General features: G+C 48.7%; 2 protein-coding genes across 9 annotated transcripts; one reads left to right on the forward strand and one right to left on the reverse strand.

The window, feature by feature from the left end:
- Window positions 1-3,829: 3,829 nt before the first annotated feature.
- ISG20L2 (interferon stimulated exonuclease gene 20 like 2) lies at window positions 3,830-9,335 on the reverse strand. The gene is made up of 3 exons (XM_045545408.1): window positions 7,814-9,335; window positions 4,840-5,040; window positions 3,830-4,108 (listed from the first exon to the last, which is right to left on the reverse strand). Exons 1-3 carry the CDS (start codon window positions 8,552-8,554, stop codon window positions 3,995-3,997), a joined length of 1,056 nt encoding a protein of 351 aa, XP_045401364.1. The 5' UTR covers window positions 8,555-9,335; the 3' UTR covers window positions 3,830-3,994.
- Window positions 9,336-9,374: 39 nt separating this feature from the next.
- METTL25B (methyltransferase like 25B) lies at window positions 9,375-24,627 on the forward strand. 8 transcript variants are annotated; one of them, XM_045545401.1, is made up of 9 exons: window positions 9,375-9,459; window positions 9,917-10,123; window positions 20,555-20,679; window positions 20,842-21,034; window positions 21,506-21,568; window positions 21,806-21,949; window positions 22,427-22,911; window positions 23,680-23,864; window positions 24,294-24,627. In XM_045545401.1, exons 2-9 carry the CDS (start codon window positions 10,013-10,015, stop codon window positions 24,413-24,415), a joined length of 1,428 nt encoding a protein of 475 aa, XP_045401357.1. In that variant the 5' UTR covers window positions 9,375-9,459; window positions 9,917-10,012; the 3' UTR covers window positions 24,416-24,627. The 8 variants fall into 8 exon arrangements, with proteins under 8 accessions (XP_045401357.1, XP_045401356.1, XP_045401363.1 ...); XM_045545400.1 differs by having other exon boundaries at window positions 9,393-9,510; XM_045545402.1 differs by having other exon boundaries at window positions 9,404-9,485.
- Window positions 24,628-24,878: the final 251 nt, after the last annotated feature.

The following is a 24,878-nucleotide window of genomic DNA, read 5'->3' on the forward strand; positions in this document are numbered from 1 at the left end:
ATCTCCAGCAGTGTGTAAGTATGGGTACTCCCCAACTGATAGTGACCTTCTGCTCTTCTTTATAGCTCCTTCCTGGAAGGTCTCAGCCCAATCTCAGGCTTCCATGCCCCTGCTACACTGCTGTCTCCAAGCCTTAGTTTCCAGCCCTAGATCTCTTTGCTGTGCTAAGCTCCAGTCTGGTATATCCAGCTGTTGCCTGGACATACCCATTTGGGTTATTTTCAGGCAGCTCAGTCAACCCAATGAATACCCAAGTCATCTTCTTCAAAACCTGTTCCTCTCCCCACCATATTCTCTATTTTGGTGAATGGCTGTTCCCCCTAATTCAGAAATATCAAGTCAACCTTTTATCCTCTTGCCCTGATCTGTAAGTATTATTGATTCTACCTCCTCAGTGATGCTCAGATGCATCCTCCTACTTCATCGATTCAGGCCTCCACCATTGCTCTTTCAAATTATCCCAACCGAACTCATCTCATGACCCTTCTCCAATCCAGCTTCCATTTGGTTGCCATCATCATCTTCCAAAAACACAGGTCTGATCACATTGCTCCCCTGTTTTAAATCCTTCAATGACTCTGGACAGCACTTGCCACAGTGCATGGAAAGTAGTCTACTGGTTTATCTTCTTCAGGTCGCTGTAAGCAACTCAAGAGCAAAGACAATGCCCTGATTCCCTAGTGCCTACACAATGCCTGACACATAGCAGGTGCTTCATAAATATTTGAGTGGAAAGATTCCACGTCTCATCAGATGCCACTTGGATGGGTTAACAGAAGAGCAAGGTGGTGGTTAAGAGCAGAGACTCCAGACAGGCAGACTTGGCAGGTCTGAGTGCCAGCACTGCCAACCTCCAGATATCTGGCCTGGGAAAGATTTCTTATCTTTTGTCAGCCTCAGTTTCCTCATGTGTTAAATCATAATACCACCTACCTTACAGAGAATGAGATAATGCACCTGGAGGGATTAGCACAGTGCCTGTCATAAAGCACTCAATAAATGGTTGCCATTCTTATTACAATTTTAATGATAGCAAACATCAGGTAAACACCAAGGTTGGAAAAGGATCCCAAGATTTTGGCACTAGAACCATTGAAATGCCAAGAACCAAAGTGACTCACTCACTGTCACAAATATACGTTAAGTGGCAAAATCAAGCTTGGAACCCAGTATTAATGCAAAGTAGGCAGGGTGTGGTAGCTCACACCTGTAATCCTAGCACTCTGGGAAGCCAAGGCGGGAAGATTGCTTGAGGTGAGGAGTTCGAGACCAGCCTGAGCAAGAGTAAGACCCTGTCTTAAAAATAAATAAATAATAATCCAAAGTAACTTGCTGTTAAGCTGTTGGCTGTACAGTGAACTTGATCTACTTGCTCTTCACTTGGTAAGTGAAAGTGCTTTGTGAACTACAATGTACAGATGCACCTGGCATATTGCATTCATAGGTGTTTGTCTCTCTAAAATTGAACTCGGGCTAATGTGTCTTGGGGCAAGTTCGTAATTACATGACCCTTCCTACTGTCAGCTGTAATCATCTGTTAAACTTGTAATCAAATGATTCCTCCTTGGAGCCTTCCCTAGATCAGTGGTTCTTAAGGGTAGAGGGAGGAGCAGTGCTATTCCCTGATATTTCAAAATACACGCTCCCTTTCTCTCTTTTTTATTTCAGCATATTATGGGGGTACAAAAGTTTAGGTTACATATATTGCCCTTCCCCCCCCTCCACCTTTCCCTTTTAAGGACCACTTTCTTAAATGAAGTTTTAGGCTATCACAAGTATATCTGGCAGGATATGATTCTTACACACGTCGTCTTTTCTCATTCTCACCTGCAGCAGAGTCTCAGTATTAGAAAACTTCATTCTGCCATGCAAAGAATGAGTATTATGGGCAAGTGCTTACATTATGTCATGCACACGCTCCACTCTGAAAGACCTGACATTTAAGGCAAAATGGGACTTGCTGATTGCGATTCAGGCAACAAACTACAATAGGGTTTATCTACCATAATTGGATGAAGCCAGGACCGTGGGGACAGAGGGACAAAAAAGGAAGGGAATTGAAGGACAGGGGATCCCCAGACACCCTTGCATGGTGAGCTGGGCTCTGACCATAAAGTATAGTGAGAGTAAAGAGTTAAGGAAATGTCTACAAGGTCCTCTGCTCTCCCAGGTTCTTCGTGGTGAGCAAAAAGAAGGCTGAGCTCTCTCCAACACTGAACTGAGACCCCCAGTGCCTTTCTAGACATGGGCCTGGGGGTGGATGGAGCATGAAAGCCAGTTGCTACTTTACCAAGACACACACAAAGCCCATTTTGTTCCAGCCAACAAGTACCCTAAAGACCGAAGTTAAATGAGAACTTCCTAGTTATCTTTCCAGTTTACTGATCACAATGTGTTAAGAATTGCTTCCATGTGTGTTCCTACTTTTTGGTGTGGGCTTCCTGGATTATTCCCACTTCTCACTGCGTAAGGATGCTTGGCACCCCTTTGTGAACAGTCATGGACATTACATGTGTTGGGCTCCACAGGAACCAACTGGCTCAGAGCGCAACAGCTGCCTGTGCAACCAGACCCCGCAGTGCAGGACACGAGACCATGTCTGGGGTCTGGTTTGGCTGCAGGAAATTCCCTTCTACAGGCAGCCATGGCTGTGACTCTGGACCCTGGCACCACACCAGGGCGCTCAAGAGGGAAAAAGTCTTGGGGTAGCCGTGGAGTCGCATTCTCTCAAGAAAGAGTGCAGACAGTAATCCTGGACACAAGGTCAGACCCATGACTCACTTTCCCAAGATGAGGGTGTGTACCACTGAGGAAGAGCTGGCAGCAGCAACAGGCTGCCGTCACCAAGCACTCTTCCTCCCCCGTGCCATCCCTCCCTCATGCCCACTGATTCATTCTCTGCCTCACTCTCCTGGTCACACACCCTCTATGTGAGGGGCTTCACATGGCTTGGGGTGTTATTTTCAGTGTGGTCACTGATTTGTAGTAGGGATGAGGACAAGGCACCATGCATGTAACATGGGTTACCCTCAGAGGATTGGTCAGTGCTTCTCGATGACTTCTAGCCAACGAGGGCCCCAGTTAGTACCATCCAGAGATCCTGGATACCCGCCCCAGAACTACAGCCCCACAATACCTCATGACAAAGCTATTTAACATGAAGTTAAAAAGAAACCACTACACAATTGCTTTTCCATTATAAAAATTTATCAAGGGAATAATTTGAGTTTATAGAGGCTTGGTTTAGCAAGGTAAAAGAAGACCAAAAACTATTAACACACTTTAAATTATTTTTAACCTACCAGGCAGGATCTAAATTAAATAAATCCTTTATTACCTTAGGAAAGAAACTGCTTTCCCAAATCCAAAAAGTTGATTTCCAAGCTACACTCTTATCTTTACTGCCTTGTAACCCTACGGAGAACTAAACCTCACCAGCGATGGCTCCTCTGGAAGTCAAGGTGGGAAGAATAGGTAATATCCTGACACAGATGGAGACTCTGAGCTAAAAGCACACTCTGTGATATGTAATGTGACCATACAATTTATTATCCAACCAGGATACTTTTGAGAATGAAAGAGGGTATTGTTAATTACCCAAGAATAAAAGGCATAAAATGAGACATATGGCCACCCTAATGATAAGGCAGTTTGGGAAACTATATTTCCCAGGATGTCCTGCCCCTTGAAAGTCAAAAGGCTTGACTGGCACAAAGCACCCTGGGACCCATGGTTAGCACCATTTAAGAGGTAACCAGTATAGGGCTGGGTTCTGACATGGAGACTCCCCCTTCCATGGGACATTTAATCAGACACAGGACACAACACCTGAGGCGAAATTTCAATGGATATTAAGTCTTGGGGAGAGCTTCTCTCTCCCCAACAGTTCTAGCTTCCAAAGATGTGGAGCTAGCAGAGCTGTCCATTAGTCCACTGCCCTATTTCTCCTGGCTGCTGCATCTGCCTCCCCACATCACCAGCGTCCCCACTGCCACTAGTCTTTTGGGGGATTCTGGGCCAGATGCTGTTCCCACTCAACTTCAACCAATTTGTACAGCTCCATGGTGGCCTGGGCATCTTCCACAGAGGAATGTCCACTTTTCCCAACCTGAACAAGGGAAGAAAAAGAAAAGAGCTTGAAGTCATAAGTTGTTTCTTCCCTTCCCAACTGACTCTGCATTCCTTCCCCTACTCCCACCACACAGTTTCTTCCACAATTAGTGGGCTCAAAGACACAACTCTGGTGGGGCCCTTATCTAACTTCAGGGGTTTAATTCCTAGGAAATCTTTGCTACTGTCTACCTCAATCGTTCCTGCAACAACATGTGTAAACCATATTATTTTAAATTCTATAGGAACAGAACATACCAGATCAAAGACAGGCCTTTTAAGTCTTCTACCATCCCCAGTTCCTTAACTGTGCTCTCTATGAAATGTGTCCACACCTTCCTGCCAGGTGGGCCACCTCTTCCTGGAATGCCAAGCATGTGAATTATATGAGTGATCCTTGCATCCATTACATACCTTTTAGACCACCACGACTACCTGCTTTTTCCCTTTCTTAATTAGGGCTTTATATCCATTTAGGACTTTTTTCCTTTTTCAAAGTAGCCATTGGAACATCCTTTTGAGGCCAAGAACCGGAATTATTATCCCTGTATTCAGATGGAGAGAGACTACTGGGCCCCTTAACCCAAAGCTCTTCCAATCAGAGCAGCCTGCCTGGATCTTTACAATGAGAGGGCTTCTGGGGTCAGAGCCTAGAGAGAGATAGCAACAAGAACCTCTACCATGCCCAAGATGGGGGGTAGGGGCATGGGGACTGGCACGAGAGGCTACCTGAATGTCCCGGTTCAGCAGCTTCTTGGTGAGATGCTTCAGAGACATGGTGGCATTCTCCGGGCAGTCAGCCTTCCGGTTGAGTGGGGGGATATGGGAGGTGTCACGGGTAAGGGACTTGGGGTGAAAGTATTGAAGGGCTTTGAAGTCGTTATGCACAGCATGCCCCACTACTATCTTCCCTGTGAGTATCTTCAAGATCTGGAACAAGCGTAGAACAGGAAGTGGTGAGAAGGAAGACGGAAAGGTAGAGCCCATGTATTCTGAAAGCCCACCCTGGCCACCACTCCTTCTGGGTTCTTTTCACCTGATTGCCTACCTGCCTCATCCATGAAATGCCCTCTACCACAAGTATTCTTTCTACTGAAATCCACCTTCCTCTTCCTCATTAATAGGTAATTTCCATGGTATAACCCTGTTTGGATTTACATTGCCAGTGGCTCCTTACTTTCTCATTAGTCTCTGTCCTAGTGACAGATTTACCTTCAATCCTAAATCACACTCATATTTGAATGTTCATGTAACATGTATCTAGGTCAGTTCTGGCTTGCTACTTGAAGTCCTTTAACTGTTATTAATGTCACTATGCTGGCCTTAGAACCATGGCTGGGACCCATGGAATCAAAAATGGGCTCCAGGGAGGTAACAGAAGCCCCAAATTATATGCAGATAGATGTGTATGGTTATCATTGGGGGAAGAGAGTCTATGGCTTTCATCAAATTCTCAAAAGATCTACAGGTCATAAAAGATTAAGAATCACCTATAGGGCTGGGCCCAGTGGCTTATGCCAGTAATTCTAGCACTCTGGGAGGCTAAGGTGGGAGGATTGCTTGAAGTGAGGAGTTCGAGACCAGCCTCAGCAAGAGCTAGATCTCATCTCTACTAAAAATAAAAAAAAATTAGCCAGGGATGGTGGTGCACACCTGTAGTCCCGGCTACTCGGGAGGCTGAGGCAGGAGGATCACTTGAGCCCAGGAGTTCGAGGTGGTGGTGAGCTATGATCACACCACTGCACTCTAGCCCAGGCAACAGTGAGACTGTCTCAAAAAAGAGAATCACTTGTAGACTAAGGTTGCAGAGGAAACCTTGTTCACACTAGTCTTATAACCAAAAGAAAATAACTTATCATTTCAGGTTTTTTTCTTCCTTTTTTTAATGAGACAGGGTCTTGCTCTGTTGCCCAGGCTGGAGTACACTGGCATAATCATAGCTCACTGAAGCTTTGAACTTTTAGGCTTAAGTGAGGGTCTTTTCTCTGAGATAGGGTATCTTGCTATGTTGTCCCGGGTGGCCTCAAACTCCTGGGCTCAAGCAATCCTTCCATCTGAGCCTACTGAGTAGCGGAGACTACAGGCAGGTGCCACCAAGCCCAGCCGTTTCAGGATCTTAAAGCATGAAGACATATTACCAGTGAGGACAAGCAAAGAATATGCCACCGGCTCTGAAGGCCAATTCCAAAATGCAGTTCCAAACAGGTTGCAAATAAAAGCAATAGTCCTGCATGGCCTGCCAAGGGGACTCCTTTGAAGGGGTCAGACTCATTGGGACATAGCTTAGTCTCATAACCCCAGTTTGGGCACTGGGGAAGTGCTTTATGATGAAAACCAGATGTCACTGCTCCTCACTTCACATACAGTTTACTGTCCACCACCACCTTTATTTTTTATTAACCTTAACACATAATTCTCATTACTTTTTTTTTTTCAGACAGAGTCTCGCTTTGTTGCCCAGGCTAGAGTGAGTGCTGGGGCATCAGCCTAGCTCATAGGAACCTCAAACTCCTGGGCTTAAGCGATCCTACTGCCTCAGCCTCCTGAGTAGCTGGGACTACAGGCATGCACCACCATGCCCAGCTAATTTTTTCTATATATATTTTTAGCTGTCCATATAATTTCTTTCTATTTTTAGTAGAGATGGGGTCTCGCTCTTGCTCAGGCTGGTCTCGAACTCCTGACCTCGAGCGATCCTCCTGCCTCGGCCTCCCAGAGAGCTAGGATTATAGGCGTGAGCCACCACACCCGGCCCACAATCCTCATTAAAGCTGAGTAGATTTGCTGTCTCAGACCCATCCCATCTGCGTCTCCGAAGCCCTTGCTTAGCTGTGCCCTTTGTGCACAGGATGTTCTTCAACTCTTTCTTCCAAGTATTTTCTAATAATCAGCCACTTCACATCTGATGAACCTACTCCAACTGATTTTAGCATACAAGGCATTATTGGAGCAGAGTGTGTCTAGTGAAGGCAGAGTGCGGACCTGAAATTGCAATGACATGGACCAAGGGCGCCCTCTGGCGGCCTCCCAAGCAGCAGGCTCCCCCTCTGGCTCCCCTTCACTACCTCTTTACCTCTCCCAGTTCACCCTCCTTTCCTGTTCACTTTTTGTGCTCCCAATATTCAGCACAGGGCTAGAATGAGTGAGATGAGAACCTGACATGGCCGCCCTGTCTTTTATATCCTCCACTGCAGGATCCCTGTCCTAGTTACAGAAATATACCCCACCTGTCAACTTTCTGGCCTCTCCTACCGCCAACTTTCCACATTTGCCCCAGGCTACTTTTTGCTTGAGAAGCTCTCTCCACCTCTCCCCTCTTAACCCTAGGCCCCAATTCTACAAGGCATTCCCAAATTGAGCCCTTTCCCCTGACACTCATGCCTACTGCTCTGTCCAGTTTCATCACTGGCTGTTCTTTCTCTGTGCAGATTCCCAGTTCCCCAGATTAGGATCCCACTTGGGACCTAAAACAGGTCCCTAAAACAGGGACCTAAAACTTAACTAATGAAGTTTGTGATACCAGCTCATTGTACCTTCCTTGACTTTCACCACTTTTTACCCCAACAGGAGGAATTCATCAACTGATATCCTCCCTCCCTCCATAAACCTTTGGCACCTTCTGAAAGTGATATCCTTGGCTGAAATATGACTTGGACTTCTCTTGACCCACCTTACTGCCACCATCATGCCCTGTGCTTCTCACCTGGCCTCGAGCAATCTTGAAGGGTGTGGCATTCACCATGTGCTGTTTCCGGATACCACTCCATCTGGTCCGGTAGTCCACAATGTGGCAGGGGGGAAGGATGTACTCGTCATAAAGCACATCTCCGTTGTAGTTGACAATGCTACATCGAGCCAAGGAACTAATATGCCCCTTGGGTCCTGTGCCCACCATCTCACAGTCAATTGCCACCATCTTCCTTGGTGACTTCTGGGATGCTCCAGAGCATTTATTCTCTGAGAGACCTTGAGTGGAGTTCTGTGGAACATTCTTCTGAGGAGGAGAGGATTTCTTCTGAGTGGCCTTCTTTTGGGAGCGGGTTGCGTGGCTGTTAATCTTTGGAAGGGCACTCTGGAATTCCCCCAGCAAATCTACTTTAGCTACAACAGAATCAGCCTTCTTTGAAGGGGCAGGGGTCAGCCAAGACACTGCAGCTTTCTTGTCCATGGACTGTTCTGACCCATTGCTGGAGGCAGCTGTCTTCTTCTTGGGAAACGGAGGGATCTTCCTCCTAGTGCCTTCCCCCCTAGGAGTTTCCCCTTTCTTTGGAGGTTCTGAGTGCAACTTAGGTGCTTTGCTAGGGGGCTGGTTCTTTTTACTCAGAAAGCCTCTCCGTTCCAAGAGCCGCCGCTTCTTGACAAAATTTCGGTGCTTGGCATTTCCTTCTAATGCCTTTTTGGGAGGAGGTTCCCCAAAGTCCAGATTGAGGAGTAAGGTAGACATGTGGACAGTGGGTGGCAGAAAGGCAGTTGGAAAGAGTGGCTTACAGATAAAAGGAGGATGGGGGACTCATTCTCTGCTGAATCCCATTGTCCCACATGTGGAGGTCTGTAGTACACCCTGAAGAAAATGATCCTGGTAATTGAGCCCACAGGTCTGGGAGAAAAATGAGATAAGACCAATTTCTATAGGACTTAAGGGAGGAAAGACATCAAAGCAATCTCTCAGAAAGGAGGGAAATGAAAACGTAACGTGAAATGATGGAAGGACCACTGGTGTGAGCCAGGAAGCCTGAATTCTGGTGAAGCCTCACAATTCACCGGCCATATGGTCTTAGGAGATCATTCCCCATATCTAGGTCTCAATTTCATTTGTAAATTGAAGTGGCTGGAGGTCCCACCGGGCTCGAACTCTTTGAGTCTAGGAGGCCAGAACAGGTGAGCTCTATAATCTGCCTGCGAAGGGAATATCTAATCATGCTTGAAAGCAGTGAGGGGTATGGTGTAGATGAACTCTGGATTACCCTGGCATCCGCAGCGCGGGCCCCATGAATAAAGATACAAATCCAGGCATCCCTTTCCCTCGGCTCCAGGTTAGGAGTGGGGGGAATCTCCACATGCATCTCACCCAAGTCCTTCTCTCAAGCAAGGACAATTGACACCACCTATCAGTTGAGGGTGGAATCGAGGCTCAGGGTAACCCACCTCAAAAAGCACACTTTGCCCCCGCGGTGGAGGCCGTCCCTCCATGCTCACAAACCTACCTCCTAGATGGGCCCCGCTAAGACCGGAAGCGTCCGGAGCCGGATGCGGAAATCGGGGCGCGACGACGAGGCCCGGGACGGCAGGCGCGCGGGTTAGAGCGCGCCGGAGGACGGCGCGCGCGCGCCCGCAGCGTCCCTACGTCAGGTAGCGAGGCCAATGATTCCGAGTGTGTGAGGACCGGCAGCGGCGGCGGAGGTGGGGGCGGTGTGGGTGGGGGCGGGGGCGGGATGCGCTCCCCGGCCCCTCTGGCCCCGTGGAGGTACAACTCGAAGGTGTGGGGAGGCCGCGACAACCTGGAACTGCAGCGCGCCGGAGACCCGGGGCCTCACTTCCGGGAGAGGAGGAAGGAGTGTACGGGAAGGGGCGGGGCCTGTAACTTGGCCCGCCCCTCTTCTTGAGCTTGGCGCTGCGGCAGGCCTGTGTGGCGTCACTGCCCTGTTACCGCCTCCCACCTGTCTCAGACGCTGACGCCTTCGCATTGTGAGACGTCGCGACCTGTGACGTCAGGGGGGCACCTCAGATCTTTAACTCCAGACTGGGATCCTGGAAAGGCAGCGTCGGGCACCGAACTCAAAATTATTTTTTCCCGTTCCTCCTGCAGAATTGGGCCTAGCCCGGGTCCTGGACCCGCATAGTACTGACCCTGGATCTCTCCTCATTTCGTTCTCGCTCCCTGCACTACCTGCTGGATCTCGGAATGCCGGGCATGTCTGCCCGGGGCCTTTCTCACGAGGAGAGGAGGCAGCTAGCTGTTAACCTCACCCGTGTCCTGGCGCTCTACCGTTCCATCCTGGACGCCTACATCATCGTGAGGCCACAGGGGTGTGGGCTGGGTGACCCTGGTCGTGGGCTGGCTAGGGAGAGAATCTGGAGATTTAGCCTCTGATCTCTTCTGTAAATTTCAGTCTTTTGTACAAAAAGGGGTTAAAACAGGGGTGATTCCTTTTTTTTAAGCTGACATAAACATTGATGTTTCTAATATCTAGATTATTTTGGTAATAAAACACATGGATGTTTGAGCCATGCTGCAACCACATTGAACTTTTTGAGGAACATGTGAGGTGTTCCAAGAACACACGTATTCATTTATCCAAACTTGGAACAAATTGCTGGTTTTGTGGTGTAGTGGACAGCTCTAGCTTTGGAATCTGACAGACTTGAACTAGAATCCTGCTTTCCCTACTGTGTTAACCTTAGACTTCTCCCACCCCACTCCTAGTCCTGGTTTCCTCAGCTATAAAATGGATCCCAGGCCGAACACAGCTCAGGTCTGTAACCCCAGCACTCTGGGAGGGCGGGGTCGGGGGTGGGGTGGGGTGGAGGATCGCTTGAGGTTGGGAGTTCCTTGAGGTTGGGAGTTCGACACCAGCCTGAGCAAGAGGGAGAGCTCTTCTTTACAAAAACAAAAATTAGCTGGGCTTGGTGGTATGTGCCTGTAGTCCTTGCTGTTGCAGAAGGAGAAGGAGGAGCCTTCTCCTAATGACTGACCCAGAGACCAGGCGAGGGAGAAGACAAGCAAGGGAGAAGACAAGCGTTTATTCACCAGTGAGGCTCAGAGGACAGAGTCCAAATTCTGAGCCCTGAACAAAGAGTGTAACAGTCCTTTATACGTTTTTAGGAAGGGTGAGGGGCACAGTTACAACGTAGTCCTCTCTATTCCTAGGGGGCAGGATCTGGAGCAGGCAGTGGCCAAGCATGCATGTTGGCTTTGAATTCTTAATCTTTCTGGTACAGGCCTGTTCTTTGTAAGCAAGCAAGTTAGCAGTTTTACAACCTTAGTTCCTGGTACAGAGTTCCCATAGAATTTCTACCTGTTTTCTTTCTTTTCTGTTTCACAGGAGCTGGGGACCCCTACCACATTCTGCCCTTTGAGACTCTTATTTTAAGGAGTCTCACTTTCAAATTTCGCATTTTCTTCTATGTCAACTAGTAATATTTGTCCAGGATAAGGGGGATGGGGCCTGAAAAAGCTATGTTTAGTAAGGGCAGTTTCTATTAGTTTTTGAGTTAATTCTCAGGTGCAAGGGATAATATAGCATTTTACTAAGAAAAGTACTCCTATAACTATAGTAAGCGAAGTTAATATAGAGGTCGTAAGTCCTTTTTATTTTTTAAACTATCTTTCCATCCAATTTCTGATGAGATCTTCTATACTAGAATTTTTAGCTAATTTATTGGCAAGAGTGGTTAGCCCTTGGAGGGCTTTTGTGATGGTGCTATCAGGGGCTGTGTTGTTAGGAATATAGGTGCAACACTGTCCTCCAATCATTACAGAGATACGTCCTTTTTCTGCCAGGATTATGTCTAGGGCTATGTTTTCCCAAGCCATTCTATTAGTTGGGTCCAATTGTTTAGTAATGCCCTTAGTGGCATCTCTAGTGTAATTAACAAATCTCTGTTGGTTATAGTAGATGTAATTTATCTAGTCTATATTTTTATTAACAGTGACCCACCAAAATAGGAAAAATTAAAAACCTGTGGCTATCTGATATCGAGCCTTGAACTCATTTGGCACTCCTAGTGGTACCCCAGTAGCATTTAGATATATGTGTGGTTCAAAGGATCCTCCCGGCATTCATTGGACATCTCTCGTGTGTTGGGAGTGAGAGTATGGTTGAGATAGGTTATGGGGATGGAATGCCAGGGTAAAAGGGATAGCCAATTGTACCAGGGCACAAGTGCCACTCCAATTCTCCGGAGGAACCTCAAATAGGCGATGTCCGCAATACCACCATACGTCGACTTGGGGGATGAATACAGCAGCTTGGTTGGCTAATGAGGAGAATTCTCACTTTTTATTGCACCCGGTCAAATTTCCCACTGAGGCTAAGTTCTTCCCCCACCGAGAGAGGCAGGAGGTGAAATTAGCCCCTGCCGCAGGTGGCGTTATGGCTCTCGGAGGGCTGACCCGCAGAGCCCTTAGTTACCGGGAATAGCAAGGATAGTGAGGTGCAGGATGCATTTCTCCCAGCCTCAGAGTCTTGGAACAAAGCAACCATGCATGTCATTCCCACCGAGTCTGTGGACCAGCCTAAAGGAAAAGGAACAATCTGAGCTTCCGGTCTTCCAGTGGCACAAGCGTAACAGTCGCTCTTGTTTAAAGTGCGGACAGAATATTTGATCCATTCCATCCAGGCACTTGCATCCTGATAACCTGTTTCTATGGCTAGTGTCTGTTTTAGATCTTCAGTCTTCACTATTGTGAGTACAGATTTATCTTTATTTGGGAGTTTGGGGGCGTTTGTGCTTGTAGGCACAGAGAGAGTCTCGTTCTGGGGTTCAAGGAAATGTAGCTTAAATTTCCCAATGGGATCTTTGCCTGATATATCAACCCCTAGACCATAGACTCTTGACAGTGTGGGGGTCTGGTCTAAAGTGGTAGGGACATTAACGGTTATGTGTACTGGGTTACACGACAAGGGCTGACAATCCGGAGGTGGAATTCTCCAGGTGAAGTGTAACTTAGGTTTTAATGCAGGGGATCCAGAGCTGGAGGTCCAACCTTGAAACTGGGTGGTCCACAAGTCGTCAGTCTAGGACTGGCATGGCTGGCTGTAGGTTTTAGGGCAACCCTGTTCTTTACCAGTTAGGTGGGGCCCATCTTCATCTGCATAGTTTCCAACCCCAGACCCATCTGTAGTGAAAGGACAAAGATATTTGTCAACTGAGGAAAATTGTCTCTGATTTTGTAGGGAGTCACAGGATAACACTTGACAGGCATCAAAACTGACTATTAGTGGGGAAGAAGATCTAGTTACAAGTTACATTAATAATAATTAGCCCTTTAGCTATGTTTTCCAAAATGATGGAATAGAAATATCTCTAATAACCCTAATCCCAGTCCTCCAATTCCTAAGGGAATCATTATATGTTTCTTCATCAGGGGCATCCTCAGGCTTCGGCCGTGCGTAGACCAGTCAGCTCCCGGGATGTGACTGGAGCAGGGCTAGACGAGCCTTTCTCTTCAGGGTTGAGCCTTCCTCTTCAGGGTTAGTCGGAGTGGGTTTTCAGGGTGTGAGTGAGTCTGCCAACCCGGATCTGGAGCTGCCTTCTTAACTCGGCTGTGGTAAATCCATGCTGTTATGCCTTCTACTTTGTTGGGGTAGTGAGTATAACAGTGAATGGCCCCGTTCACCTTGCCTTAAGTGGGGTAGAACTTCAGTCCTTTACCCATACCTGATCCCCTGGTGAGAAGGGGTGTACGGGAGTTGACAAGCTAATGGGGACTCTCTCTTGAAACCATTTACTTAAGGCCTTTGATATCTTTCCTAGTCCCTCCATTACCCTATGAATTTCTAGTTCTTCCCGTCCTCTCAGTCATCCGGGCAGGGACTTAAGGATGGGAGGAGGCTATACACCGCTTTATAGGGCGAGTATCCTGTTCTCTTAGTGGGGGTGCATCTGATTCTAAATAGGACCATAGGGAGAGCTTGGACTCAGGTAAGGTTTGTTTCTTGGCATAGCTTTCCTAATCCTGCCTTTATGGTTCTGTTCATTCTCTCTACCTTTCCTGAATTCTGGGGCCTACAAGCGGCATGTAGCTGCCAAGAGATCCCTAACCCCTTTGAGGTCATCTGGATTATGTCTGCTATGAAGGCAGGCCCGTTGTCTGAGCTAATCTGTGAGGGGAGTCCATATTGTCCTCCGATCCCTAAGGGAATCATGTGTTTCTTCATCAGGGGCATCCTCAGGCTTTGGCCGTGCGTAGACCAGTCAGCTCCCGGGATGTGACTGGAGCAGGGCTAGACGAGTCTGTCTAGATGTTTACTACCTTCTCTTTTCTAATCTCAAGAGCCCTTGTGAGGGCAATGAGTTCAGCTTTCTGCGCAGAGTGCCGACTGGCAGAGGTTGGGCTTCTAGCACCTCATCCTGAGTGACCACTGCATACCCAGCCTGCCGTGTTCCGTCAGAATTCACAGAACTGCTCCCATCTACAAATATCTCTAGGTCTAGGTCTGAGTAGGGGCTGTCCTTTAGGTCAGGTCGCCCCAAGTAGACCATAGAGGGGCGGTCCCGGTCCTACCAGGAGGAGGGTAGCTGGGTTTAAGCATTGTACAGTCTCAAGTGTAATTCTGGGATTTTCACATAGCAGTCTTTGATATTTAATGAGGTGGGAGTTGGTGAGTCAATGATGGCCTTTGGCATTCATCAGGGTCAGGACCGAGTGAGGCACCCGAATAATCAGTTGTCGGCCGAGAGTGAGCTTGTCAGCCTCTTGGGCAAGCAGAGCGGTGGCAGCTAGTGCCTGCAAACATGGAGGCCACCCTGTAGCTATTCCGTCTAGTTGTTTTGACAAGTATGCTACCATTCTCTCCCAGGACCCAAGTCTCTGTACTAATACTCTCACTGCTATCTTCTGTTTCTCTGATATGTAAAGGTAGAATGGTTTTTCTAAATCAGGGAGCCCTAGCGCAGGTGCTTCCTGGAGTTTGCCTCTGAGTTCGAGGAAAGCGTTCTAGTGTCTCTTTTTCCAAATGAAAGGTTCCTTTTCTTCCCCCTTTGTCGCTTCATAGAGAGACTTAGTAATAACTGCGAAGTTGGGGATCCAAATGTGACAAAATCCAATGGCTCCTAGGAATTCTCTTAGACTGCGTTGGGAGGTGGGCTCAGGGATGGACTGTATGGCCTCTTTTCGTCCCCTTCCTAGGAGTCTTTCTCCCTTCTGGAGCTGGAACCCTAAATATCTTACAGTTTGTAGGCAAATTTGGGCTTTCTTTTGGAACCTTATATCCACATTGGTTCAAATATTTGAGGAGGGCATCTGTGCTTTTGGCACACCCTTCTAGGTCTTCATGTCTAAGTAACAGATCATCCATTTACTGGAGCAGGACACAGCCAAGTGAGGCTGACGGGAAAGTCCACATATCTCATGCTACGGCTTCTCCAAAGATAGTGGGGGCATTTTTGAATCCCTGGGGAAGTCATGTCCAGGTGTACTGGCTCTTGGTCCCTGTTCTCGGATCTCCCCATTCAAAAGCAAACAGTTCTTGGCTCACAGTGGCTACCCGGATGCTGAAGAATGGATCTTTTAAATCTAAACAAGTGAACCAGGTTGTGGAGGTAGGTAAAGGCTAAGCAGTGTGTAGGGGTTTGGGACAGTTGGGTGTAGGGTGACAGTAGCTTGGTTTATAACGTGGAGGTCCTGTACTGGCCGATTATTTTGGGTCCCTGGTTTTCTTACCGGCAGAAGTGGGGTGTTCCACGGCGATTTGCAGGGTACTAAGATGCTATTGTCCTGTAGTCTCTGAAGGTATGGATTAATCCCCTCTAAGGCTTCTCGAGGGATTGGATACTGGCGGAGGTGCAATGGGAGTGTGTTTGGCAGGAGTTCGATGACCACTGACTCTTGATGTGTTGCTAACCCCAGGCGATTGTCCTCAGCCCAGACTGTTGGCCAATGGCTAGTGATCTCCTGCTGCAATGGATGTCCTTCCTGTCCCTCAAACATCCTCCACTCCTCTTCTCTAGGGACCCTTAGTGTGTAGATTAATCCCAGGGGCGAGACTGCTAGTTTCATTTTTTCTTCTTCAGAAAAGGTGACTGTTGCCCATAGCTTCCCAAGGAGGTTCCATCCTAACAAGGGCACCAGGCATTCTGGCATTTATAGGAATTGGTGAAGCACTTCTTGTCCACTCAGGATACATTTTCTAGGCTTACAGAAGGGTTGTTGACTTGTTCTCCCGGTGGCCCCTATGATGTCTATTTTTTGATCTGTCAAGGCGGCCATGGGGCTAGTCACTACTGAATAGTAGCCCTGGTGTCCACGAGGAATTGGCTATGTCTGCCCCCTACACTCATCCTGACCATGGGCTCCTCAGGGCAGGTGTGGAGCCCGGTCCCCCTTAGTCCTCAAACAGCATACTCTGGATTATATTGAGGAGGAAGTCAGGGTTTTCCCCATGAGGCCCCTGTCACTGTTGTTTCTGATTCTTTTTTATTGGTTTTGGATATATATTTTTCCAGTGTCTGCTCTTTTTATAAAAGGCACACTGATGTCCTTGTAACTCGGTTAGCTTCGTCATCCCTGGTTTCCCTTTCTGATTTGCCTTTGGCGGGCCCAAGGTCCCCGAGGTTCCATGTATGGCGGCAGTGATCATCAGGTCAGCCTTTTTTTTTATTTTTCTCTCAGCCTCCCTCTTCTCCTCAACATCTCTGTTCACAAAGACCTTGTTAGCGACCTCTAAGAGCTGAGTGGCATTCATCCCAGCAAACCCTTCTAGCTTCTGGAACTTTCGGCCTATGTCACCTGCACTCTGATTCACGAAAGCAGTGTTGATCATTTGCTGATTTTCAGGGGCCTTAGGGTCAAGGGGAGTATATGTTTGATAGGCCTCACACAGTCTCTCATAGAAGGCTTCCAGACTCTCATCTGGCCTCTGAAGTATCTCAGTGACCTTGGCTACATTTGTGGCCTGCTGCCTACTTTTGCGGATGCCTTGTAAGAGGGCTTCCCTATAGGCCATGAGCTGTCTCATGTCATCAGAATTGTTTGGGTCCCAACTCGGCTCATGTGCCGGGAGTCGTCTCTGAACATAAGCCTCGAGGTTTAGGGTCCCCACAGGGGCATTTTCTTGTACCCATTTAGAGGCAGCCTGTAAGACACGCCACTGTTCTTCTGCATTAAAAAGGATCAGAAGGAGCTGTCTGCACTCGGCCCATGTCGGGTTATGGGTCTGGAAGATAGACTGCACCAAATCTATCATCTCCTGGGGTCTCTCAGTATAGGACCGAGTGTGATGTTTCCAATTCAACAGGTCAGTAGTTGTGAAGAGTTGATAAACCAAGGTGGGGTGACCTAGTTGAATCTGACTGTCTTCTCCCACCTGTCCGGGACCTCTGACCTCCCTCAAGGGATATTGACCTTGTAGATCAACTCCTGGGGTGTAGGGTGAGAGTACTGGTGGACTAGGGGTTCCTCCAGGAGGAGGCATCAGCATCAGTGGTCTCAAGCCATCGCCTGGAGAGAAGGGCAGAGCTTCTGGACTTAAGGAAGACTCTTGACTGGAGTCTGAGGTCTGGGATCCGAACTTGTTTCCAGTGAGGTGGCCTGAGAAGAGGCCGGAGAGGTCAGCTGCTTGAGTGGCTGACGTCGGTGCCCCGGAGCATATGGTGGAGGCAAATCAGGGCCATGGTCCTCCGGGTCTCTGACCAGGATGGGTGGGCCTGAGGCCCCTTTTACTGGCCCTAGAGAGTCCCTAGTTAGCTTTCCTCTCTTTCCCTTCTTTGCTACTAGCACATGTGAAATAGGACCCCTAAGCCAAGGTGGGGGGTTCAGTACTAGTTGTAACCAAGTATCAATATAGGGGAATTGGTCAGGGTGACCTGGGTCCCGTCACTACACGAGTGATATCCGTGTCTAGGGTGCCCTCTAGTGGCCACTCCACTCCAAAAGTAGGCCATTCTGATTGACACAGTGCCCTCAGCATGGGGGCCGTCATCTTGACCCCATAGTCACCAGTAAATCCTTTCTTAAAGTTCTTAATCATGATCTCTAAGGGTGTGGGTTTTCCCTGACTTCCACCCATAGTTCCTGAGGTCCAGCTTTCACCCAGCTGCTTCAACACAAAGAGAAAGACAACTTCTGCTTCCTTCGCCTCCAGCCAGTCCCCTCGCGAGGGTATTTCAGGCCCCTCTTAGCATTGGCAGGCTGGTGATCCCGGCTATCACGTTCGTGCTGCCCTAAGCCCTATGAGGTGGCCCTGGAACTGCGGGTCGGAACTCAACACTCACTTCCGCCCTATGGAGGGTTGGTCGGAAACCCCGCTCCGCGTCTGTCTCATTTACACTTCACACACTCGTAATCTACACACTCCCTCCCAAACCTAGCGAGATCGGTTTCGGTTTCTCGGGGAGTTTCTTGAGGAGTCCGCGAGGGTTGATCAGGGCCTCCTGTTCGGTGGGATGGGTTTAAGGCCCCGGGGCTCCCTACTGTGGTTCAGACATCTGCCTGCCGATGAGCCTTGTTCCTGTCCAGTCCGAGCCCAGACTGGGTACTTCCGGTGGGGGCTCCTGTCATCGCTGTGAGACTCCCACTTGGTGGCAACAGCAGGCCTCCAGAGCGCTTTCAGTGGCAAGTGTCACCCAGGCGGAACCCAGGACCCCCGCAGTGCAGCCTAGGGGCAGGGTCCTGTCAACCAAAAGCACTCCTCGCTGGCCAAAATGTTGCAGGAGGAGAAGGAGGACCCTTCTCCTAATGACTGACCCAGAGACCAGGCAACAGGTGAGGGAGAAGACCAGCGTTTATTCACCGGTGAGGCTCAGAGGACAGAGTCCAAATTCTGAGTCCCGAACAAAGACTGTAACTGACCTTTACACATTTTTAGGAAGGGTGAGGGGCAGTTACAATGTAGTTATCTCTATGCCTAGGGGGCAGGATCTTGAGCAGGCAGTGGCCAGGCATGCATGTCGGCCTTGGATTCTTATCTTTCTGGTGCAGGCCTGTTCTTTGTAAGCAAGTAAGTTACAGAAGTCATAAAGCAAGTTAGCAGTTTTACAACCTTAGTTCCTGGTACAGAGTTCACATAGAATTTCTACCTGTTTTCTTTGTTTTCTGTTTCGCAGGGGCTGGGGACCCCTACCACACAGTTACTTGGGAGGCTGAGGCAGAAGGATCCCTTGAGCCCAGGAGTGTGAGGTTGCAGTGAGCTATGATGATTCCACTGCACCCTATCCTGGTCTGAACGATCATCGTGAAGAATAAATGAAATAATGAGTAAATGGCACCGCCATCCACTGAATTGTTCAGACCCCAAACCAGAAGCCATCCTTGATTCAGCTCTTTCCTTCATTGATCCACAATCCAGTCCTTCAACAAATCCTCTTGGCTCTGCCTTCAGAATAGATCCCAAATTCATCCATTTGTCTCCATCTCCATTGCTACCACCCTGAGCCAGGCCACCATTATCTGTCTTCTGAACCACTTCCTAAATAATCTCTCTGTGTTTACCTCTGCCCTTCTATAACCAGTTCTTCACTGAGCAGCCAGATTGATATCTTTGAAATATAAATCTGATCATGACACTCCCTTGTTTTCTAGGGGCATTGGTGAAATCCTAACCCTTTATCATTACCTATAATGCCCTACACGGTCTGACCCCTAATGCCTCTTCCACATTTCTCTATGCTGTATCTACACTGGCCTGATTTCCATTCCAGAAATACAGCAGGCATCTGGGCCTTTGCACTGAAATGCTTTTCCTTCACAGAAAGACAATAGCAGAATGGTTAGGACCAAGAACTGTAGAGTAAAATTGGTTTCAAATCCCAGTTTGCTACTTATCAGCTTTTTGACATGGGCAAGTTACTTAACTGCTGTGCCTCAGTTTCCTCATCTTTAAAATGGGGGATAAAAATAATACCTACCTCATACAGTTGTTTTAAGTTCATTAATACATGTCAAATGTTTATAACAGTGCCTGGCATAGAAAATATTATATAAATGTTAGCTATTACCTCTCTTCTTTACATGCCTAGTTTCTGTTCATCATTCATCTCAGCTCAATTGTCAACTCCTCAGACAAATCTTCCCTTATCACCCTATCTAAAGTAGTCCTCTCCCAAAGTCTCTATTACACTACTGTTTCATTGGTGTTTTATTATCTATGTGGCATTTGATATCATCTGAATTTTTTTTAATGAAAACTCTGCAAGAGTAAGAATCTTGTCCTCTGGTTCACTGTTGTATCCACTGAGCCTAGACTAGAGCTTGGTGTATAACCAAAACAAAGCCCCAGAAATTGTGATGGAGAAATGAATGAATAAAAATACACAATATTGTGTATCTGGAACATATAAGGACAGGTTACTAACTGGTAATATGCTAATACTGTGTGTCAGTCACTCTGGTAATTGTTAGGGCTGCAGATGTGAAGAAGACACCATCCCTTAAGTTTAGTTGAGTAGAGAAAACAGACACAAATAATTGGGGAAATTGCTAAAAGGAAAGGTGTGTCCGGAATGCAATCTGAGCTCTGAGGAAGCAGAGGTCAGCCACTTCAGAGTTGGGGGAGGCTGGAGCAGGCTTCAGAGAAGAGCTGACTAATGCAATTATTGGGAATGAAAGGGGAAAAAAAAGAGAAAAGAGCTGACTTGGATGAGTAGGAGGTACCTACTGGTTGCAGCCAGTGGCCCTGTGTGGCAGCAGTGCTGGGAAGAGGCAGGCGATGAGGTATGGAATTGAGATGGGACAGGAAAGCATGGGAATGGTAATACCCTCCTGATTGCTTCTCCTCTTCTGCAGGAATTTTTCACAGACAACCTGTGGGGCACACTGCCTAACTCATGGCAGGAAGCGTTGGATGGACTGAACCCACCACAGCTGGCTACACTGCTGCTGGGGATGCCTGGGGAAGGGGAGGTGGTAAGGTATGGTCTAGGGGGCCCTGTGCTGGGGAACTCAAGGCACTGAGCCCTGCAGTGAGCTATTGCTCAAAGTCTTACGAGGTCTTCCTAGGCCCCGGGTTGTAAACTTGTGTGTTCAGGATGTGATGGGACTGTTCACTTGAGGCCTGGGCCGGACTATCTCAGGTACAGGTCGGTGTGGCCACTCACCCTGCTGGCCCTGAAGTCCACGGCCTATGCTCTGGCCTTTACCCGGACGCCTGGCTTTCACACCCCCTCGGAGTTCCTGGAGAACCCCAGCCAGAGCTCCCGACTAACAGCTCCTTTCCGGAAACATGTCAGGCCCAAGAAGCAGCATGAGATCCGGAGGCTGGGAGAGGTGAGGTGATGACTGGAGATGGTGTCTGAGAGCCCAGGGACTCCTTAAGCCTGTGGGTTGTTTAGATGTATGCCCCTTACCTCACATGCAGGGCCAAAGGCCCTAGAGATTCACATACCTTGGCAGACACTATAATAATGTTCCGATGCTGGAGTTTTTTAAACACTCCTTTTGTGGAGTTGGGTGGCAACTAAGTCTGTGTCATGACCCTATTCCTGTTCTCACATCTCCACAGTCTGCTCATGGCTTCACAGCAGGGCTCTGTGGGGGAGATTCAGTCACTGATCTGAAGAGCAAAGAGAGTGCCCTGAACCTGGGGTCAGCACCCACCCTTATCCCCATTTGGTTTCTACATCTGGGGCACCCTTTGTCCATCTTCTGTCATCTTCGTCTCCTCTACCCTCATAATGGGTGTTTGCCCCAGGCATCAAGAACTAGTGGCCAAGAGACCTTTGCTCCCTCCTCTTCCAGTTGGTGAAGAAGCTGAGTGACCTCACAGGCTGCACCCAGGTTGTGGACGTGGGCTCAGGCCAGGTGAGCCAGACCCCTAATGTGCTGTTTATTTGAGTCATGGGGATAAAACAGCGGGAGGGCAGGTTAATAGGCCATTGGCCCAGGGAGGGAGGTGCTGAAAAGTGGTGGAACTAGGCAGGCTAGAACTTAAGCCTTTTATGGGGCCTTGGACCCAGGTGCTCAGGCCAATGACAGGGAGGGTGACAGTGGATAGGGCACTGAACAGGGCTGTCTCCATCCTTCCTGTCATGACTCCAGGGTCATCTCTCCCGCTTCATGTCTCTGGGGCTGGGGCTGGTGGTGAAGAGCATTGAGGGGGATCAGAGACTGGTGGAGAGAGCCAAGCGCCTGGACCAGGAGCTTCTGCAGGCCCTGGAGAAGGAGGAGCGGAGGAACCCACAGGTAGGCCGCCCCTTCCTGCAGCCTGCACTGCAGGGGCAGGATCTGCTTGGCTGCAGTTGGGCACAGAGGTTGAATTTCCTCTTTAGTTTCTTAGTTTAAAATGATGTGGTCCCCATTTCTGTTACCTCTTTCCCAAGGTTCCTCCCTTCCCCAGCGCTTCCCCACATCTCAAAGGCACTTTCTAGTTATAAACTGCTTTCCACACTGATACGTACTTCTTACAACCTGAGAAGTGGCCAGATATTGGACTCATTACAAATAAGAAAACTGGGTCTCAAAGATTTACAAAGTTAATGATAGACCCAGAATTTATACCATCTCCTGATTCATGGTCCAGCGCTCTCCTGTGCCCCAGCTTCTCTCCCAGGTTCCTCCCTGGGAAGTAACACAGAGGACAGATCCCTTCCTGTGGCCTAAGGTGGCTGGGGGACAGCAGACAGACTTTCCATCTGCCTTTGTCCTTTCCTGCCTCCACAGATGGTCCAAACTGGCCCTCGGCACTCCCCACACCATGTGGTTAGGTGGGTAGACCCCACGGCCCTGTGTGAGGAGCTTCTGCTTCCCCTGGAGAACCCACATCAGGGCGGCACCCGCTTGCTGCTAACAGGCCTCCATGCCTGTGGGGATCTGAGCGTTGCCTTGCTGAGGCACTTCTCCTGCTGCCCTGAGGTGGTGGCCCTGGCCTCAGTGGGTTGCTGCTACATGAAACTGAGTGACCCTGGCGGCTACCCGCTGAGTCAGTGGGTGGCTGGGCTGCCTGGCTGTGAACTGCCCTACAGGCTTCGGGAGGGGGCCTGCCATGCCCTGGAAGAGTATGCTGAGCGGCTACAGAAAGCTGGCCCTGGCCTCCGAACTCACTGCTACCGTGCAGCACTGGAGACAGTCATCCGACGTGCCCAGCCCGAGCTCCGTCGGCCAGGCGTGCAGGGGATCCCTCGGGTCCACGAGCTCAAGATTGAAGAGTGAGGTTGGGGGATGTGGAGGGTGGTAGGGGGAAGATCACCATCTGGAGATCTGATTCTCCTCCCACCCTCACTTGTTAGCATGGCCCAGAGAAAATCTAAATGTGCCCAGAGGAGTGATTTGGGGTTCTCTGACCAGGGCAACTTCTTTTATTTTTTATTTAAAAAATTTTTTTCATATGACATAGCATGGGGAAGGTAAAAAAATTTTTTTTAGAGACAGGTTCTTGCCCTGTCACCCAGGCTAGAGTGCAGTGGCATGATCATGGCTCACTGCAGCCTTGAAATCCTGGGCTCAAGGGATCCTTCTGCCTCTGCCTTCTGAGTAGCTGGGACTACAGGCATGTACCACCATGCCCAGCTAATTTTTTAAAAAAATTTTTTACAGAGAACAGGTCTTGCTGTATTGTCCAGGCCGGCCTCAAGCAATCCTCCTGCCTCAGCCTCACAAAGCACTGGGATTACAGGCATGAGCCACCCCACCTGGCCCACAAAAATTTCTTTAAGAGGGAGTTGTCCCTCTTTTATCAGACTATCAAAGAAATATAAAATTTTTTAAATGCTAAAAATATGGCAAAACAATTGGACGGAAAATAAATTTTTAGATTGATTTGCTATTAGATAGCCCATAGCTAGAGAAATATTTAAAAACGCATATGAGGGTAGAAAACCAAGCAAAGTTGGAATCAAATTAGAAACAGGCAAAGTTTAAGTGCGGGTGGAGGTTCCTAAAACCAAGCCAAGTGCCGTCTATGGCTTATCCCACAGATATGTGCAGCGGGGGCTGCAGCGTGTGGGGCTAGACCCCCAGCTACCGCTGAATCTGGCTGCCCTCCAGGGCCACCAGGCCCAGGAGAACCGTGTGGTGGCCTTCTTCAGCCTGGCTCTACTGCTGGCCCCACTGGTGGAGACACTGATTCTACTGGACCGGCTGCTCTACCTTCAGGAGCAAGGTAAGGATGACATACAGTAGGGACCCAGGGCCAGAGAGGCTAGAGTTCTAGGGCTCTTCCTTCAAGTCCTAGCCCCTACATCTGCTGGGCCTGGTTCATCACTGTTGTGATTCTTGGACCCCTGCTTTAGAGTCACCAGTGGGGTGAGGGTAGGCGATTTGTTAAAAAGTACAGATTCTCACCAAATCAGCCTCTGCTGGTGGCTCCCTAAGGTGTATTTTAAGCACGCTACCCAGGCACTGTGAAGGTCCAACATGTGAGGACTGCCTCCCAAGTCAGTCCCAAGTCTTCCTCATGGACAGCAGGGTCTCCTTAGTCCCCCTAGAGCTTCCCCCAGGAGGAAAAGGGGGTATGCCTACACGCTGCGCAAGAAGTGGCTGAGAGTTTGGTTCATTTCTTCCCTTCTGATTAGCCTTGCTTTTCTCCTAGGCTTCCACGCTGAGCTCCTGCCCATCTTTAGCCCTGAACTCTCTCCCAGAAACCTGGTTCTGGTGGCCACCAAGATGCCCCTGGGTCAGGCCTTCTCTGTTCTGGAGACTGAAGACAGCTGACACAGCCTGAGTAGGGGCACATCTCAGACCCCATCTGAAACCACCCAGATACCATAGTGTAGCACAGTGTACCTTACCCAGAGAACCAGCATCCTGCTTCCTCCAGAATCCTGGTTCCCCACAAGCCTTCAGTGTCATACCCTTTCCTTTCATAGGTTATGTAATATTGTATAAAGTTTTATTTTTTATTTATTAAAAAATGGAAATCTTTAGTTCCCTTCCATTTCTATAAGGAGAGAAAAGGAGACTGCACCCTCCCTATAGTGCTGCTGCTGCAGAGTTCCCTCTGTCATACTCTGGTCCCCACTGCCCTCCCTAACAGGCAGCCTAAGTGGCAGCTTCTGTTACTCAGAGGTCTCCAAGGAGGGAACCTCTCTCTCTCCCTCTGGCCTCCATCCCTGATTTGCAGGCCCTGTCCTTGGGAGGGCTACTATAAGGCTAGCTGACTTCCATCCAGATTATA

Source organism: Lemur catta, chromosome 3 (genome assembly GCF_020740605.2).
Source record: "Lemur catta isolate mLemCat1 chromosome 3, mLemCat1.pri, whole genome shotgun sequence".
NCBI lineage: Eukaryota > Metazoa > Chordata > Mammalia > Primates > Lemuridae > Lemur > Lemur catta.